The sequence below is a fragment of the Fistularia commersonii genome, chromosome 20 (genome assembly GCF_037954325.1).
Source record: "Fistularia commersonii isolate RoL2024-O1a breed Wild chromosome 20, RoL_Fcom_v1.0, whole genome shotgun sequence".
Classification (NCBI taxonomy): domain Eukaryota; kingdom Metazoa; phylum Chordata; class Actinopteri; order Syngnathiformes; family Fistulariidae; genus Fistularia; species Fistularia commersonii.
Window position 1 is genome coordinate 5,078,871 of NC_141303.1, and position 17,487 is coordinate 5,096,357.

General features: G+C 41.9%; 1 protein-coding gene across 4 annotated transcripts; it reads left to right on the forward strand.

Moving 5' to 3' along the window:
• Window positions 1-272: 272 nt before the first annotated feature.
• Window positions 273-17,209, forward strand: vegfab (vascular endothelial growth factor Ab). Of its 4 annotated transcripts, XM_086166651.1 has the most exons (8): window positions 273-999; window positions 2,882-2,924; window positions 3,926-4,122; window positions 5,889-5,965; window positions 9,186-9,218; window positions 12,061-12,135; window positions 14,520-14,663; window positions 15,477-17,209. In XM_086166651.1, exons 1-8 carry the CDS (start codon window positions 946-948, stop codon window positions 15,496-15,498), a joined length of 645 nt encoding a protein of 214 aa, XP_086022777.1. In that variant the 5' UTR covers window positions 273-945; the 3' UTR covers window positions 15,499-17,209. The 4 variants fall into 4 exon arrangements, with proteins under 4 accessions (XP_086022777.1, XP_086022779.1, XP_086022778.1 ...); XM_086166653.1 differs by lacking the exon at window positions 12,061-12,135; XM_086166650.1 differs by lacking the exon at window positions 273-999 and having other exon boundaries at window positions 2,423-2,924.
• The last annotated feature ends 278 nt before the right edge of the window (window positions 17,210-17,487 follow it).

The following is a 17,487-nucleotide window of genomic DNA, read 5'->3' on the forward strand; positions in this document are numbered from 1 at the left end:
CACACACACACATTTATGTGACGTTTTATGCGCAGATTACCGGATACAAACGCGTAAAGAAACGCACCGGCAGAAATCGCAAGACATGGAGATGCCCTATCAACTTTGCAGGGGGGGGTTGGAGTGTTTCCAGCAGTTCCTTGCTTTAAACGCCAATTGATCACATGAGTTTTTTTTTTTTTTTTGAAGAAAAAAAAAATTGGAGGTCTATCAACCACGGAGGACACACCCACCCCGGTGATCCACCAATCGCGGTTACCCGGCTGCGTTATGGAGACTTGGAGTTGGAGACGAGCTGCGTCTGAGCCGCTTAGTGCGCCCTGACTGCAAGCGGAACCGGGAGCCGAAGGAGGCAAAGTTTTTTTTTTGTGTGTTTGCTTTTTTAATTTTTCTCCTTTCCTTGCTCTTTTTTTTTTTCTCCTGTCGCGTTTATCAGCACTTTCCCCGCCACCCTCCTCCTCCGCGTGGACATCCCCACGGCCCCGTGGCGCTCAGGGTGCAAGCGACCGGTTTTTCCAATGAACTGAAACGCTTCGGTGTGTTTTGGGGGGGGAGGGTGAGAGAGAGAGGCGGCCCTGGGGGCGCGCAACATGGGATTATTTCTGTAATGTGGGTAGATATTCCCTCACCAGAGAATAAAGAACCGCCGCGGAACGATGTGAGACGTTTGGATTCTCGTTTTTGTTTTCTGGAATATTGTGAAAATAATCTGCAACAGCTGAGGAAAGAGAGAGTGAGAGAGAGAGAAAGCGAGAGAGAAGTCATGCCCAAAGGATTGTACGCTTCGACCCCGGCACCAACATGGACTGGCCATCCCAGCCCCCTGCCCCTTATTTAGACCTAACCGCTCCACCTGCGTCCTCCTGCTCATAAACTTCATGCTCGAATCGCCCACGGGCGACTTTTGGATTTTAATACCTGGCTTTGGATTGGATTTTTAACACCATGAACTTTATTGACAGTTTGGCATTATTATTTCTGACGCTGTCGGCTGTCAAGGTGAGTGTGCCAAAGCGGAGGGAAAGAAGGGGAGGAGTGGTGGTGGTGGTGGTGGTGGTGGTGGCGTAAAGAAAAAAGAAAAAGACGTGAAACGACGTCCATTGGGGGCACCGGTTCTTGTACGCGCGTCCTTGTGTCTCCTCTGCCGAGGTCACCCCTCGCGTCTGAACCAGATGAGAGGTTCACGCCGTTTTTTTTTTTTTTTTAAAGTGGTAGGAAGGGGGGGAGGAGTGCTTTAAAATACGCCAAGTTGATTTTTCGGGTATTCGTGAACTCGTCACAAACGTCGATTTGTTAATATTGATAATAATAATAACGATAATAAAGTGAAGTCGGGACGCCGCGGCGGCTGCAGGCCCCGCGTTGGAAGCACCTTGGAGATATTATTACGCATTAAAGAGGCAGCGGCTGAAGTAGAACATAGGAGCAGGTTCACTCGTGACCAGCCCACTCCACGGCGCGAGAAGCGCCACTTTTGATTGTTAAAAACTCAACTTTTTTTTAAATATCCCAAAGTATGCATGCCTTCTTTCTCGATTTAAAAAAAAAAAAAGGATCCGAGAGCGCAGCTTTTAACCGTTCACTGTATAATCATAAATGGAGTTTCCGGGCAGGCTTGAGCAAAGGTTTCAGCGTGGAAACACACACACATACACACACACACACACACACGCACAGATCTCACACGCCACTTTCACGAGAGGCTGCATATTTTCCAGGAATAAGACTTAAACTTTTGAAGGATTACTGTTAATAACAGCGTGTCACCCTCGGGGAGGGAGTGTGTGTGTGTGTGGGGGGGGGCATTTAGAGCTCTGCATCTCTTGGGAGAAAAGGAAAATTACAACAAAAAAAAAATCCACAGACGGTCCTGATGTTTATTTAACTAACCGCACATACACACACACACACACACACACATGGTCAACACTGTCCCAACTGCACATCATCGCCCGGTGTCAGGGCATCCATCCCTTTCTAATATGTTAATAGTGTGTGTGGAGATGGTGGGCAGGGGGTGGGAGTGGGAGTGGGAGTGGGTGGTGGGGGGTTGGAGAGGGGATGTATGACCCCCCTCACGCCACCAGAAATGGGTGGAGCGCTACACACAACCCCTCTTTTCTCCCTCTCTTTCTCTTTCTCTCTGCCGTCCGTTTCATTGAGGAAAGAGTCACCGTTGCTGCAGGAGGAGCGCGTCTCACGCAACACCGGCGTGCTATTGCGCACCTTTTTGGCGAACGAGAAACGCGTGCATGACCGTGTGTGTGTGTGCGTGCGTGGAAAAAAACTAGTGGTGATAGCGCGCACACACACACACACACACACCTTCCAGACCGCGACCCTTTAGGGACCCCCGATGCCGGGAAGGTCGAGACACGCGTCGGTTGTTTGGCGAAACTGAAAGAAAAACAAAAGTCATTCATCTTTTTTTTTTTTTTTTTTTTTAATCCGGGGGTGTTAAGTTTTGCCACGTTGCGCATTTACGTGCACGGTTTGGCATCTATATTCACACTGCTCCTAACAACACGCGTAATCCGATTACGCGTGGCAAATATAAATTGCGTCAACAATGACGATCACTTTAACGCTCTATATGTTTTGGCACAAAATCGACAAACATCATGTTGGATAAGGGATTTGATGAGATTATAATAGATTTCCTGAATGAACATTTACTCCCACTGACGCCATCAACTGTATATACGACCAAATATTTGTGTGTGTGTCTTTGAGTGTGTGTGTATTCAAATATACATACATATATATATATATATATATGTATATATATATTACGCAACTGTGTAGGCAATTGCAGTTCTGCCTACAGTTGCATTTTTACTTGTTCTTTTTTTTTAAAGTAACTGAATTTTTCTTGTTGCAGAATGCCTACATACCGAGGGACGCACAGAGAGGTCCTCATGACGGTAGGTGTCCCACGGGGAACCGTGGGAATACACTCCGCGCAGGGCTCCACGGTTGGCCGGGAGCCAAAGTGGGAGCTGGTGTGTGTGTGTGTGTGTGTGAGGTTCACCTTGACGTTACAGGGAGAATTGTCTCCCCCCAGTGGACGGGTCACACAGCCCGCCTCTGTGCAAATGTTTGACCCGGCCTCCTTTCTTTTTTTCTTAGTAAATGAGAGCCATTTTACCCATAAATCAAGACATTTTGGATGTTTTCAACCCGTACACTGTCTCGCGTGTTTGAGGTTAAGCTGAGGAAATGTTCTGGTGTCCAGGCTCTTTTATAGAATGGAATTTCACCCTCCTGGCTCAGTTTTGCTTTGCGCAATCCAAGTGTTACCCAATCTGATTTGGACAATCAGAAGCTGAACTTCATGATATTGTTCAGGCCCAGTATGTTTGGTTTGGCTACCCAGGGAGCTGTTTTAACCCCACTCCTTGTATCCGAATGATAGTTTGGGGTTGATGGTTGTCTGTGTCCTAATATCTTTCTCAAGAGCAGAATTCCTCCCAAAGATTGGGCAAGGAGGGCGGGGGGGTGGGGGTGAAAAGTTGGGCTTCTAATGAGGCAGAGGCTTATATTTTTAAGCTCAGTTGCAAAGAACTTCATCTTCTAACCCAGACCCGGACATTTTACGGCCCACGGGCCCCATCCTGCCCGTTTTGCTTTTTTATCCGGCCCGCCAAACTATTTTCTTTGAATATTTTGAATCAATCAATCGACTATAGAAACTCCTTATTTTTTCCCTTTGTTAAATTTCATATGGATGATTCCATACAAAATAATGTCGGCGCATGTGTATGATCATTAAGTATTTTAAAGTTAAAATAAAATGCCAAAAAATGTACATATTTAAATTGCAATTTTCATTTTGTTCAATTCAAATGACACCTAGTTGGCCCGCGTGTAAAAATTAAATGCACACGTCTTTTCTAACCCAATCCGTTCTGACTTTTTCTCACAGTGATCCCTTTAGTGGAGGTGTACAACAAGAGCTGGTGTCAGCCTCGGGAGCTGCTGGTGGAGATTCTGCAGGAGTATCCAGAAGAGGTGGAGCACATCTTCGTCCCGTCCTGCGTGGTGTTGACGCGCTGCGCCGGCTGCTGCCCAGATGAAATAATGCAGTGTATGCCTACGTCCAGCTATAACGTTACAATGGAGGTCAGCAACTTTACGGCGCGTGTCGTGTTGAATTTTGCCTCATGGGTTCGGGAAAAGTGAGAGGATCCAAGTTCAACAGTTCTCTTATTATTATCTGGATATGTGTGTGTGTCTGAAAGGGACCACCAGTGGAAAGAGGGTTTTTAGGTTCCTCTTCCTCGTCCCTGAACCACCTCAGTTCCTCTTAGCCCAGGCAGAAATGGCAGTCAGTCAACTCCCTCTTCCCACATATCTCCGTGTTTTCCACAAAGCTAGAGCAGGACTTCTGGCAGACGTTGACTGGCGTGCACAGCCGCCATCGGCGCCCGTGTTTCGTCCGTTTGTCAGTTGCCAGTTAGTGCCGCAAATAGTCATGTAAGTCGGCCATTAAAACCATATAAACACCCTTTGACAGAGTGTAAAATGACCAAAAGCCTCCCTGTGCAGAATGGCTCATTCCGGAGTTTGCTGTAAAATCTCAAAACATCATTTAAAAATATATTTGGGCTATAACATGAGTTATAACGGCATTTATCAAAGTCGACAATTACAGCGGTTCAAAAACTTTAATTTCATCGAGGCTTTCTGTTTGTATACACACGGTTGAATTTCTGGTCATCCATGACGCGGTTGTTTTGCTCCTGAGAAAACATCATCCGACGGTGTTATGATTTAATATCTGTATTATCGAGGTTGCGTTCATCAATCATTTCAGCCTATATATATGTAGGAATCAAAATCAGAGAAACTTTATTTGTGCCAGAGGGGCAATTAGAGGGCGCAATGGCAACCTAAAGTAGATCCAACATTTGTAAATATATAAAAGAAATCTATATAAAGGAAGGTAATATAAATAAAGTGGAAAAATAGAGTAAAAAGACTCCGTTAGCTGTAAATAAACCATACATCTGTGTAAAGATGTTTCACAATCAGGCCTGGTTAGTAGTGATAAACACATCAAGTTAATATTCGACTTAAATGCCAAAAAGTGACGTGTACTCAAAACAGTATTTGCACAAAACCATTTTTGACCTGTTCCAGATATTCACAGACGTGAATATTCTCTGAAAGTTCTTTGAGAAATATCGATGGCTAAACTTTACCTCTCGCTGGCGTCGTTCTCTCAGTCCAAGTGCCTCCCATTAGTCCAGAGTTTCCCCTTTGGGCTAAAATTGAACCTGATCCTAAAAGAGGTTCCCCTCTCCCTCCCCTTTTTATGTTCACTCCTGCTAACTCAAGAGTCCTGAGTGTATGAGCTGTCAAGCGGTCTGAGAGCCCGAATAAATGCGAACCGCAGGAAACCTGCACCTTACTAACCTGTCTGCTCTTGATTTATTTAAATGTTTAGCAAGGGGTAAAGATGCTTGCCCGTGTTATTCTCTGACATAACTGTGGTTTGCAGAACATGCCGGTATTCATCTGGAGTCCCCGGTACGGCTCCAGGTGCCTCAGCGTCCCGCTTATTTTCCAGTGCTGCTCAAACCTGATTAGCAGCAGTAGAGGTTTTTTTCAATTGACCAAGAGTCGCTGCCTTTCAGCGGCCGCGATCCTGATCTAAGGAGTAAAGGGAAAAGCGGTAAAAAAGGGAAAAAAAAGTATGCGTTATTCCAAGGAAAATAGCGCGCTACTATATAGTTCATGAGACTTGGCTGTGACTCTCACATTGTAACTGTCGTCATTTCACCCGAAGTCACCTGAAAAAAAAGACGTATGCCTGTCGTTTTTCAGCCGATGTTTGTATCCAATTTCGTAACAACCTGTCTTTTCTCTTTATTTTCTTCTTGCAGATCAAAAGAATAAAACCCCATAGGCAACAGAATGACATTTTCATGAGTTTTACAGAACACAGTGCATGTGAGTGTAGGTAAGAAACCCCAAACACACACTCATACGAACACATGAACGCACCGCCGAAATACGTAACGCCGCAATAGACCAGGGGTCAAAAAACATACCGTCAATGCGGAGTTTCTGTTTTCAGTTTCCCTCTGACACATTTGACAGATGCCGGTAGATTCATATCTTATCTTTCCTTCTTTTACTTTGCTGATCATAAAACCCCCTGAGGAGGTTAAAGCCTACCGCAGGAGGCGGTATCCTTATTGCTCTGGCTTATCCTCATTCCACCATATTGCTCAACTGAAGGAGATACATTTGTCCTGGCGTAGTGCTACTGAATCCTTTGTTTTTCTCCTGTTTGGCGTTTAGGGTTCAATGTCGGAACTACATAGGTTTGGTTATTGATCGCTGAGATAAGTAGTGTGTGTCCTTCATGTGCTGGGGTACAGAAAAGGACAAAGTCAGATGACTTCTTCTAATTAGGTCCGGAGCAGAGTCAATATTTATTTATGCCTCTAATGATTGGTTTCGCCACATAGTTCAAGTGTCGTAGGTATAGGAGTTGAATTCAAAGCGCTGACGTGGACAATTTGAGTTAGTTAAAACAAACCAGCAGCGAGCGTTTCATCACCGTATCATCGACCGACAACGATGTCCCAGTCCGGGCTAATCGTTGACTATGTCGCCTTCCCTTGAGCTCCCTCTTTGCCCCCTTTGGAAAAGGCACTCCTGAAATGGCAAGTTAGAGGGTCATGTTTTTGTCCGAATCACACCGTTCCGATGACGACGACGGAGACGATTTTGACACGGGTGCACAGCGAGGACGCGCATCGTCCTCCCACGTCTCCGGAAAATCTAACGAGTGTTGCGGACAGCGCTGTTGGCAGACAACCCAAGCACGGTTGTCTCTAGTGGCTCCTTTTTTTTAAGCGAGTGCCGAGATCTCATATATGTCGAAAACCACCAGACTCCCACGCCCCGTCCAGAGTCCCCGGACGGAAGGAATCTGATCACGGTCGATGTTTGCGATGTGTCAATGTAACGTAATTTTGGGGGGGTTCAATGTCTAGGGTACGTTAGATGTATTTAGTGCTATTCTAAATGTGTGACTCTTCTATACCAACATTTTCCAAGTCGGAGGCTCAAAATCTATTTCTGGGATAAGTGGACATTTTCATGTATTTTGTGGCATTTGTAGTGATGAGGAACAGCAGGGTTAATATAGCTGTACCTTGACATGACTGGCTTGATTTCAGGACCCGATCCGATGGTTGCTATTAGCAAGTTGGAGTTGACTCGCCATTTTGTCGAAGTTAAATTCTTCTTCCCCAATGAGGGGGAAAAAAAACAGCTCAACACTGTATTTTGACGCATCGTCTGCCAATCCTGTGCGTCTTACACCAGACAAAAAATGGCTCCTGTTTACCGAGAACTTTATCTCGTTACATTAATGTATCTTTGCGAGGTTTTACTCACTTTCAGCTGAAAAGAGATGCTATTTAAAGAGATATTATGGGGATTGTTTGTTTGTTTAGAAGTTTATTAGGACAGTGTACAAATACATTAAGCACAGAGGCAGAGATGTTTGTACCAGATTATAGCTCATAGCTAATTTCCATCTGTAGTCCTGGACAATACAAATATAAAACTGTATAAAAAAGACAATATATATAAAAAAAACAGATAGGCAATAAAATAACTATATAATATATAAACAGGCAATAAAATATGTATTTTGCAAGTAATTGTAATTATTCCCATCCCAATTTTGGCATTTCAGGTCCTACGTCTCAGCCAGACCAATGAACCTTATTTTCTAGAATCAGGTGTTGAGTGACTTATTTAACATCAGAAATCAAGGAGGTGTTTTTTTTTTTTTTTTTAATACCGTCTTTCATCTTAAACTCACCATCACAGAGGTGGTCTACTCCCGCACAAAACTGTACGGCGAGATGCCAAGTCATAAGGAGCCTGCAGTGGAAAGTAAAAGTTCTGTATGCGGTGTTGAATAATGATGAGTCACTTGCATTGGATGGCATGTGACCGCTGAAGTGAGAATCTCTGCTCCTTGTTCAAGCAGCGATCCACTTACTGTGCATCTCCGCTCACTTTCCCTCTGTGCACGTACAGCATTGCTGTTTTTTTTTTTTAAACCCTTTTACATACCATTTACAGTTACGCTATATTATCGTTCGTCACGGCGAAAGTAGGTGACTCCAGACTTTCCTTTTTTTTAAGGTACAAGTGCTGGGCTGTTTTTTTTTGACAGAAAAAAAACATGCGTGTGCACAAATGTATTCGGGGGCAGGAGCAAGAGTGGTACAAGGAAGAAACTGGAGTGGGAAGGAAGTTTAGGCACCACTCCAACCTTTTAAAAATTTGCTCCATGATGCGTCTGAAAATTCTCTCCTCCATACCCGCGTTCTCCTCCACCGACTTACTCTGCAAGTGACTGATCCTCTTTACATTTCCTCTGAGATTTATTGTATGCGTCTATTTTCTTTCAATGACTTCCTCTCCATATGCACTTAACGTAACTTCCCCACATGTTTTTATGGTTTATAAGTTCTGCTGATTTGAAGTGACAAATTATATGACGATGTGTCATCTCTTGGTAATATAAGTATATTAACACACTCCTTAACTTGTGAGTCAGTACAAACCTTTAAAACAAACTTGGCTCAAAAAACGTATTAAATGAGATGTTGTCACTTGACATGTTTGAAAAACTGTTGTCTGCGGTATTTGCCAGCAAATGATTTCCCCGCAATTCCTTACTGGCAAGAGATATCACACTGACCAGAAGTGAAATGAAATAACAAACCGGCTATTGTATTCATGTTTGTGTGACTGTGGGTGAACATCTCCCTCTGTGTGTGTGTGTGTGTGTGTGTGTGTGTGTGGGTGTGTGTGTGTGTGTGTGTGTGTGTCTGTGTGTGTCTGTGTTTGTCCATGTCAACAACGGAATAGCTAAATTTACAATGCTTTCTATTAAGTGTGATGATGTAACATGATTTGAAAACATTTATGCACCCCCGCCGACACACACACACACACACACACACACACACACACACACACACACACACACACACACACACACACACACACACACACATACTCACAAATGCATGCTTATAACCAGCCTTTCTCTACTGTGCAGACGATCTTGATATGTATCTGTTTACAAGCAAACAACAGCACGCTCTGAGCTAATGCCATGTTGTTTTGTTCCTGTCTTTCAGGTTAAAGAAAGAACTGAAAGACCAGAAAGAAAAGTGAGTACAGCGCTCTTTCTGCACAGAGATTGGGTGTTTGGTATGAAACAATGGGGACTGGAGATTTGATCTTTTTTTCTGTTTTGTCCTGCAAACAAACTTTCAATCTCAGTCATCTGCTGCTCTCAGGCTTTGGTAAATGATCCCACATGCTCTCATGGCTAAACAGATCTTACCAGTCTTATTGTAATTTTTTTCCCACCCGCCTGCTACTTTGCTCCCGACAAAACTACCTGGGGTCTGCCCGGCATACCTTTTCTCGAAATCACAAGATCTCATGAAAGCAAAGCTCATTTTCTTAAGATAATAAGATTCTTTATGCAATTTTGCCTTTCTTTTTCAAAACGGCTGGCTGACTTTACAGGTAACATTGACCGATTGAAGCCAGGAACCCCAATATGGTCATCTAATCCAGTTTCCCTTTTTACTTTTGTGCATTAGTTTTGGGCCAACCAGTGTTTAACGGTGTTTTTGTGAAGTAAATTGATAAATTTGAAAAAATTCCAAAAATTGCAAAATCTTTTTTTTTTTTCATTTGAGCAAAAATGCCTCATTATTCCAAGATAACGTAATACTGTGATTTCCACAAAACAGAGAAAATAGAAAATTTGACTTCACATGAAAAAACGCCGCCGAGTCATGTACTTCAATCAAAACCCGATGTTTTGACCGATAAGCATGAGATCATTGCGATTGTAGCAGGTGATATAGATACGGAACGCCACTCTAATCCGTGCAGGTGAATGTGTGACAATTAATGAGGTCGTTGCCCTCTCCACACATGACCTTTACACTCTTCTATTGCATATTTGCATTCTTCACGTCGCTTCTTCACCCCTTACATCCCACTTAACTTCTGTCATTCCTGTCACCGGTTGCTCTGATATAGATAAGGGAGAATTTGAAGAATTGTCACAGTTTATGGTTCTTGGTTAATTGCGCGCTCCATCCCATGCGACGGAAGTCGGTCATTGACGGACGCTCTTTAATCCTCCCTTTGTGGATGACTGTTAAAATCTGCATAGCGGGCCGGCTCTTAGTTGCATTTTAGCTTTATGTTGGGTCATTTGTCATATAGATAAGGTTTCGTTTTAGACCTTGTCTTTAACCCGGCATTAACCGTTTACGAGTCTTACTTCGGTGAGCGTTGCGAAAAACCAATGGTCTTAGGGTCATTCAACTTCTGCTTCTGATGGTTTAATACTTTTTTGTTTTCCAGTAGGGCATTGACCTCTAAGAGCCAACGCGCTTGCAGCCTCTGCTGCATTTGTCATTCTCCAGACATTGTGAAAGCAACTGTCAGTTAAATGTTGAAAATAGCAACATTTCTTCCGCACAGATCAGCGTCACCCGTTTCCCATCGCCGTCGCTGTCGACTGGCGCTCTCTGTTGCCACTGTGCACATTTGATAATAACCGGCCTTTTCTGCAATCTTCTTCCTTTAAAAACATGTTTTGCTCATCTGTGTTTTTTCCTGCCCGATGTTTCACTTTCGACCAGGAGTGTGTTTATATGAGGCGTCGGACGCTAGAAGCTGCTGATGAGGGCAGGTTTTTGAACTCTTTTTGAGTTTAAGGCATGTACATTCCAGCATGGTTTGTGACATCGCAAATGATTTTGAAACCACCCGTGGTGCAATATGCAACTTGCTCAAGTACCATGAGGACTCTTGTATGGTGCTAGGTTACAAAATGAAAAAATATAATAATTGATTGTGGCCTTTGACTGAATGAATACCGTACATCATCATGTTTTTGGGGAAGAGTGTATGTAGAGTAATTACATTTATAAAGCAATCTTAACTCGCGGGTTATAGGATGCAGGCAAAAGAAAAAAAACATACTGTACATGCATCATGCTCTTTTATCATATACGGTCTATTTTTGTACATTTGTTCGGTGTGAACTCCCAAGATATTGACCACGCAGATGTTTGCCCTCTGACCCATACAATAGGATGACATAGTCTCTTGTCAAAAGTGAGGTGTGAGAAATCAGCAGAAATTCCTTTTAGGTTCTCCACGAGCTATACGGCAAAAAAAAAAAAAAAAAACATGTGCCAGATAAACCCGCAGCTCGCTCAGGAAAACACGGAGCTAGACGATTTAACCCCCCCCCCCTCCCCTGTACACGAGAAGCGTATCCTCCAGAAGCCTTTATGAACCCGTTCTCATTGTGCTGCGGTCTGAAACAAGTTGAATCAGCCATAAAGAGTTGACCCAGATAGATTGAAAGATGTAGGTTTGGTAAAACCCATTTTATTGTCCTCAGTTCATCTGGGAAATTTTAGAACGGCCAACGCGGCCAAGCCGCAACCACAAACTATTAATTGCTTACACATTCTGCATTCATTTAAGTTGGACAATATACAGTGGTGATTTTCTCATGGAACATTTGATATTCGCAGCTGAAAACCCCGACGCTAAGCTGTACTACTCTCTGTGTGTATTTAAATGATCAGAAGCACTCATAGTAACGGCTGCTTAAGCTTTAAAACAGGCCATTTCTCATCACCTTCAACCACTAATTTCATTCTTTTTTTTTTTTTTTTTTTGCGCTGCACTCATTTGACACGCGACCTACACAACCGTATCTATAACCCTGCCTGATGCTTCTCTCGTAATGTGATATTTCATCAGTGATCAACATCCAAATCAAACAGAAAGTTGTTTTGAATGACCTATATCTGGGATATTTAATTCAACAACAATCTCAAAATCTTAATTGGCATCTCCAGCCGTCATCTTAAAGTTTTTGGGAAAAAAAAAGAAGGAATTTTTGCCGCAGCTCTTTCTTCAGTGTCTCAGGCATCTCTCTGCGTTGTTGTCCTCTTTCTCTTCCAGAAAATCCCGGAAAGGCAAGGGCAAAGGCCTAAAGAGAAAACGAAAGAAAAACAGAGACAAAACAATTCACGATGCGTATGTCAGCTCCGCCTTCTCAACTTACCTGCACCTAAGTGTTGCGCTTCTCATTGTTAAGCTCATTTGGGAGGAGCTCATTTGCCCCTTTTAATCTGCATCTTTTTCATCGTCGTTAGCATGTCGCTTCTGTGAACCGTGTGTCCTTGTGCTCGTCTCTACAGTCGCCATGAGATTGTCCGCTGTATGTTTTGCTAACGTAGCTGTAGCAGAGTTTTTGCATAACAGCAGTAACCAGGTGTTTCGGAGAAGTTGGTCTCACTGTTTTTCTACCGGGGAGTAATTCGGGCAGATAGGCGGTTTGTGTCAGAAACTTTTTGGGCGGTCAAGTTACCGATGTAAGGTATATTTTAGGCCCTGCGGTTAATGGAGTATTCTGGCTCTTCACTGAGATGACCGGGGGCTCGAAGCTGGAGTCTTTGTCTTTTTCTGTTAACTTGTCATCTTCTTGTTCTCCTTGTTTTTTTTTCATTTATTTTCAGTTTTCTGTCTTTTTTTTAGATTATGCAATAGCATATAAAAAAAAAAAAAACATAATGGTTTTGGTTGAAATAGAACCTCCCACAATCCTAACCACATGTTACAAGTGTTTCTGGCTTACTTTCTTTTGGAAAGACTATATTTTATGACAGAATGCTTTTCTGGCCGAAAGCCATTTAGGCAAATGTCTCCCATGTTCCAGTAACTAGGGAGTCACAGTGGAATTGTTTGTCATATTCTACGTCCTGAGACATTAACTGTAACACGTTTCCACCCCATAAAACCCCCACGCAAGGGTCCGACAACATTATGAACATACTTTTCGTCCGGAATGCTATTCCCTTTTTCTCGTAAGATTGATGGGAATGATGGATGGATGAGTTACAACAGTGACATATTTTGATGAAACAGCCGATACCAGAGGCACAAGTGCCCCCTAACATCTCGTGAGATAGCTGGTTCCACGATAAAGACCACGCTGTGAAGGGAAAAAAAAAAAAGCTGGATTTAAACAGATTTTTAGAACTGATGTTGCAGAACTGACAGATCCGCCAGCATGCTTTTGCAGACCGGCTCACGCTGTATCTGTGCTGGTATCATAGTGCTGTGTTCAATGTTCAGTGTTGAGTCTGTGCCACTTTGCTGTGTCTCATACCCGTCTCAGTTGCCCCCCCAGTGTCCTTTTCATCTTTCCAAACAGGTTTTTCTGCTCGAAGCATAATGCTGGTACTTTTTTATGTAAAGTTGAGATATGAGTGATGGGTATCTATTGCCTTTTTTCTTTGCCGGGGGGAATTTGTAAACCTCCTAATTGTTCAGCAGTGTTCACTGTGTTTGATTTTTTTTTGTTGTTGTTGTTTTGCCTGCTTTTGTCTATGAACAATGCAACAATGCAAAAGCATCGTTTTTATTGAAATTCATGAACACATGTTCCTCCAGTGGTCGTAATGTAAAAGTATTCATGTCTGTTTATTTTTTTTTATATATCTATATTATATTTATATATAAATATATATATATATATATATTTAATTTTTATGTATTCTCTATATTATATATATGTATGTATATATATATATAAATAATATATATACATACATACACACACACACACACACATATATATATGTATATATATACACACACACATATATATATATATGTGTGTGTATATACATATACATATATATAAGAATAAGAATAAGAATAAGAACAACTTTATTCATCTCGAAGGAAATTGTTGTGCCATATATATATATATATATATATATAATATGTGTAATAAGCTATCACTGGAGCACCCGAGCCTTTATCTGTCCATTGACCTCTCCCTGTGAAGAAATGTTCATTCCCTTGTTATCTGCAGCTTCTGAATCTATGTCTCTCTTTGCTGGCAAAACTAGCTTCACCTTTCAATAAAAGAAACCCTTTCTTAACGGAGCACCAAGCAGACCCCTTGAGTCTTCTTTATCAAGAGTGGGTTATTTGTAAGACCGAGAGCAAGAATTGTGCTATCACTGCACTACAATTCCAAGCTGATACGTGTCGTTTTTGTGCTGCATGACCTGGTCCAGAGCTTTGCTCAACGCATGTCTAGCAAGGCACTTCTTAGTGACCCAATCAAAGAGAGAAGGTTGGGGGATTGGAGGAGGGTAATTTTACTGCTTGTATATTTGCCTGGTCTTTTGGAACCTGTGTGCTATACTACCCAACTGACACATGCAATGCAAATAGCTGGGCAATGCCTGGGAAGTGCAAACTGGAGCATATGAAAGACTTGACCCGACGCTGACCTTTTTCTATGTGAGGTAATGCTACATTGTGATAATCTGCATCTCTTCCTTTTCTTTCCATCTCTGCCTGTCTGTCTGTCTTTCTCTCTCTCTCTCTCTCACTCCACTCAGTGTTTGTGAGCCGTGTTGTGATCGCTGCTCGGAGAGAAGGAAGCGTCTGTTTGTGCAGGATCCCGTAACGTGCCGTTGCTCCTGCAAACACACAGACGAATACTGTAAAGACCGCCAACTAGAGCTCAATGAAAGGAGCTGCAGGTAAGCGTTGCGCTTGGAGAACAAGCATTGCTTAATCCAATTAATCGTAGGATATGTTTAAATTCATTCTTGATCAATATTCAAAAAAAAGTACAGCAGAAATTGACAGCGTACAAAGGCATACGAAATTTGACAACGACAGCTGAGAGGATGCAGAGCCGTTTATTCCCTCCATTTATGTTTCACAAATCAATTTGTTTGAGTGGTAGAAAATAAACTTTGCAACAACATACCTATTCGGCCTCACCTGCATGCTGGGTCAAAAGATCCAAAACAAATCTGGCATTTTCTGGACTTCCCAGAATGTACCAAATGGTCCAGATAGTAGAGCAGATTATGCTTTAGGGGACAGATACCAAGTGATTTACCAGAAAGCACTGCAAAAACATCGAGGTCGGCTCAGACTCCACCATTAGTTGGTAGAACGGGCGTCCCCTCAGTTAGGATGTCGATGGTTCGATTCCCAACCCCTCCTGTCTACATGCCAAAGTGTCTTTGGACAAATGGTCAAAGCGTGAAAGTACCATATCATTACCATTACCATTATCAGTACCATATCTTTTTTAAAATAACTGTCGAAGTCATTTACTTCCACACAAAAATCTGAGCAGAGGAAAGAGTTGATTTTGTCAAAAAAAAAAAAAAAAGACTAACAATTATTTTAACATGTTGACAGTATAAGCTGAGACAATTTATCTTTTCAGCATCCTTGTCACCTAGATCACCGTTTCTCCTCAGTCCCACCTTCTTTCCCAATATTTTTACCAAAAAACACTCATGTCCACCCCTTTTTTTTTTTGGTTTTAATTTCAGATGTGACAAGCCAAGAAGATGAGAGAGGTGGCAGCACCAGATGTACAAGATGAAGGAATATTCTATTCTATTATATAATATAATATAATATAATAGATATTTCACAGCACAGCACTTTGACCTTTGAACCGTGAGCTCTTCTCTTCTGTGGAAAGCATTCCCCTCAGACTGATAGACAGAATTGTTATGCTGCTACAAATCAAACAACTAAAACCTGTCGTTTGACACAAAACAGGCTTGCGATGCAGGTGTCATGTTGTTGTCATTGTATGCAATTACTTCACTGGATACGAGCGTCCCGCTGTCACGTGTAATGCATTGGGAAACTTCTCGAGTCAAGATGTTTTTAACTGCTTTTACTAGCAGCCGGTGCTGAAAACCAGCACTCTGCGGATGGATTTTGGACATCTTGTTTTACTGTCGGAGACAAAAAAAAAAAGCAGAACAAGAAGGACAGCTGATGGAAATCTTAAATCTGTCTCATCAAGATATGGTTACTTTTCTTCTGAGGAAGCTGACTCGGACAGTTTCACAACCGTCAAGCTTGCAGGAGCAGAGACAAAGAGACACATACTTTTAAAGGGATATCGGTCATCAGAAATAGCATTTAATGTTGTGCTACATGAAAACCACTGAAAACATCCTTTACTGTAGGTTGATTCCATTTGAAAAAAAAAAAAAAACTGTGCCTCAAAATGTACTGAGAAATCTTTCAAGTGCTTTATAAATTATTTTTTTGTTTTCTGTTCAGGAAAACATATTTTTGTTAGATTTTAAGCTCATTACAGAACCCTTTGATTACATATCGCCATTGAACTTCAGAATTAATATCCCTCTATGCTATAGTTTTGTCCTAGATAATTTATAATGTTATAGAGTATTTTTCAGTATTCAGTCCCCCCCCAAGCCCCCCATATTTAAATTGGTCTATTTATATATGCTGTTTTGTGTACCTGTGGCTTCCCTATCCTCCTCCGTGTTTAATGTCGCTGAATGCTCCTGAAGGCATCGGGACTCCCTGTGCTTTTTGAAAGAACATGAAATAACAGCAGAAAAACATATATATATATTTATACATATAAATATACTGATTTGTTAACATTCCCTAAATTGATCATTTGTACTGATGAAATGTCATCATATTTTTAGCCCACTCATGGTAGAGTGCGGGTGGTGTTTAGAATTTTATCTGTGCGTCTGTGTGTGTTTGATCTTGTCTTCATGTACATTTGCCAATGCGTAAGTGTTTTGTTGAAAATAGGTAGCGGACCTGTGTGTGTTTGCCTGTCCTGCAAATATAAAAACTACTGCAAAGAATCTCAGCACACACTACCGCCAACGCCATTTCATTTGAAATTCGGATAACAATCTGTCTGCCATCCGTCTTAGATCCCTCATTTATTAGCTCTTTTTTTTTTTTTTTTGTTTCTTCTTCACTATTAACCTGTTTCTCCTGTGTCTATGTAAAACCGTAATGCATATTTATTTTTCAAATTATATTGTTTTTATATAAAATAAGGAAAAGGTTGCTGTGTTGTGAATGCTGTGTTTTACAATATTTAATTAGCCAGCGTGAGCTTTTCACATTTGTGTGGAAAAATGATCCTTCCCCCCCAACCGACTAGCAGAAAATCCAGTAAAATGCAACTCGCAAGTAAGGAGCAAACATTTCATGCACGCTTTTCCTTAAAAGACAGGTAGACAACAAGCCTTACGAATAAAATGGCACTTTGAAGCCGTGTGCAGTAATTTCATGTGTGAGATCTAACTGTAGTTAGTCATTTATGGGCAAAATGAAGGAACATTTAACGAGAACTTCTGTAATAACGAATTGTGAATTAATAGCGTTTCTCCCGTGCCCAAACTTTATGTAACAATAACAAATCGCTCTCGTACGGGAAGCTTAAGATGTTTTGGCCGGAGCATATCTTTGAACGGAGGGAGTAGAGTCTCGCCATCTCCCAAGTATGGAAACACATCGAGCAGCCCAGTTGTAAGAGACTGCAATCCC

Coding starts and splice junctions, on each gene's coding strand:
- vegfab (XM_086166650.1), top strand. CDS start 2,777: ATGTATATATATATTACGCAACTGTGTAGGCAATTGCAGTTCTGCCTA. Junction 2,925..3,925: donor ACAGAGAGGTCCTCATGACG/GTAGGTGTCCCA, acceptor TTTTTCTCACAG/TGATCCCTTTAGTGGAGGTG. Junction 5,966..9,185: donor CACAGTGCATGTGAGTGTAG/GTAAGAAACCCC, acceptor CCTGTCTTTCAG/GTTAAAGAAAGAACTGAAAG.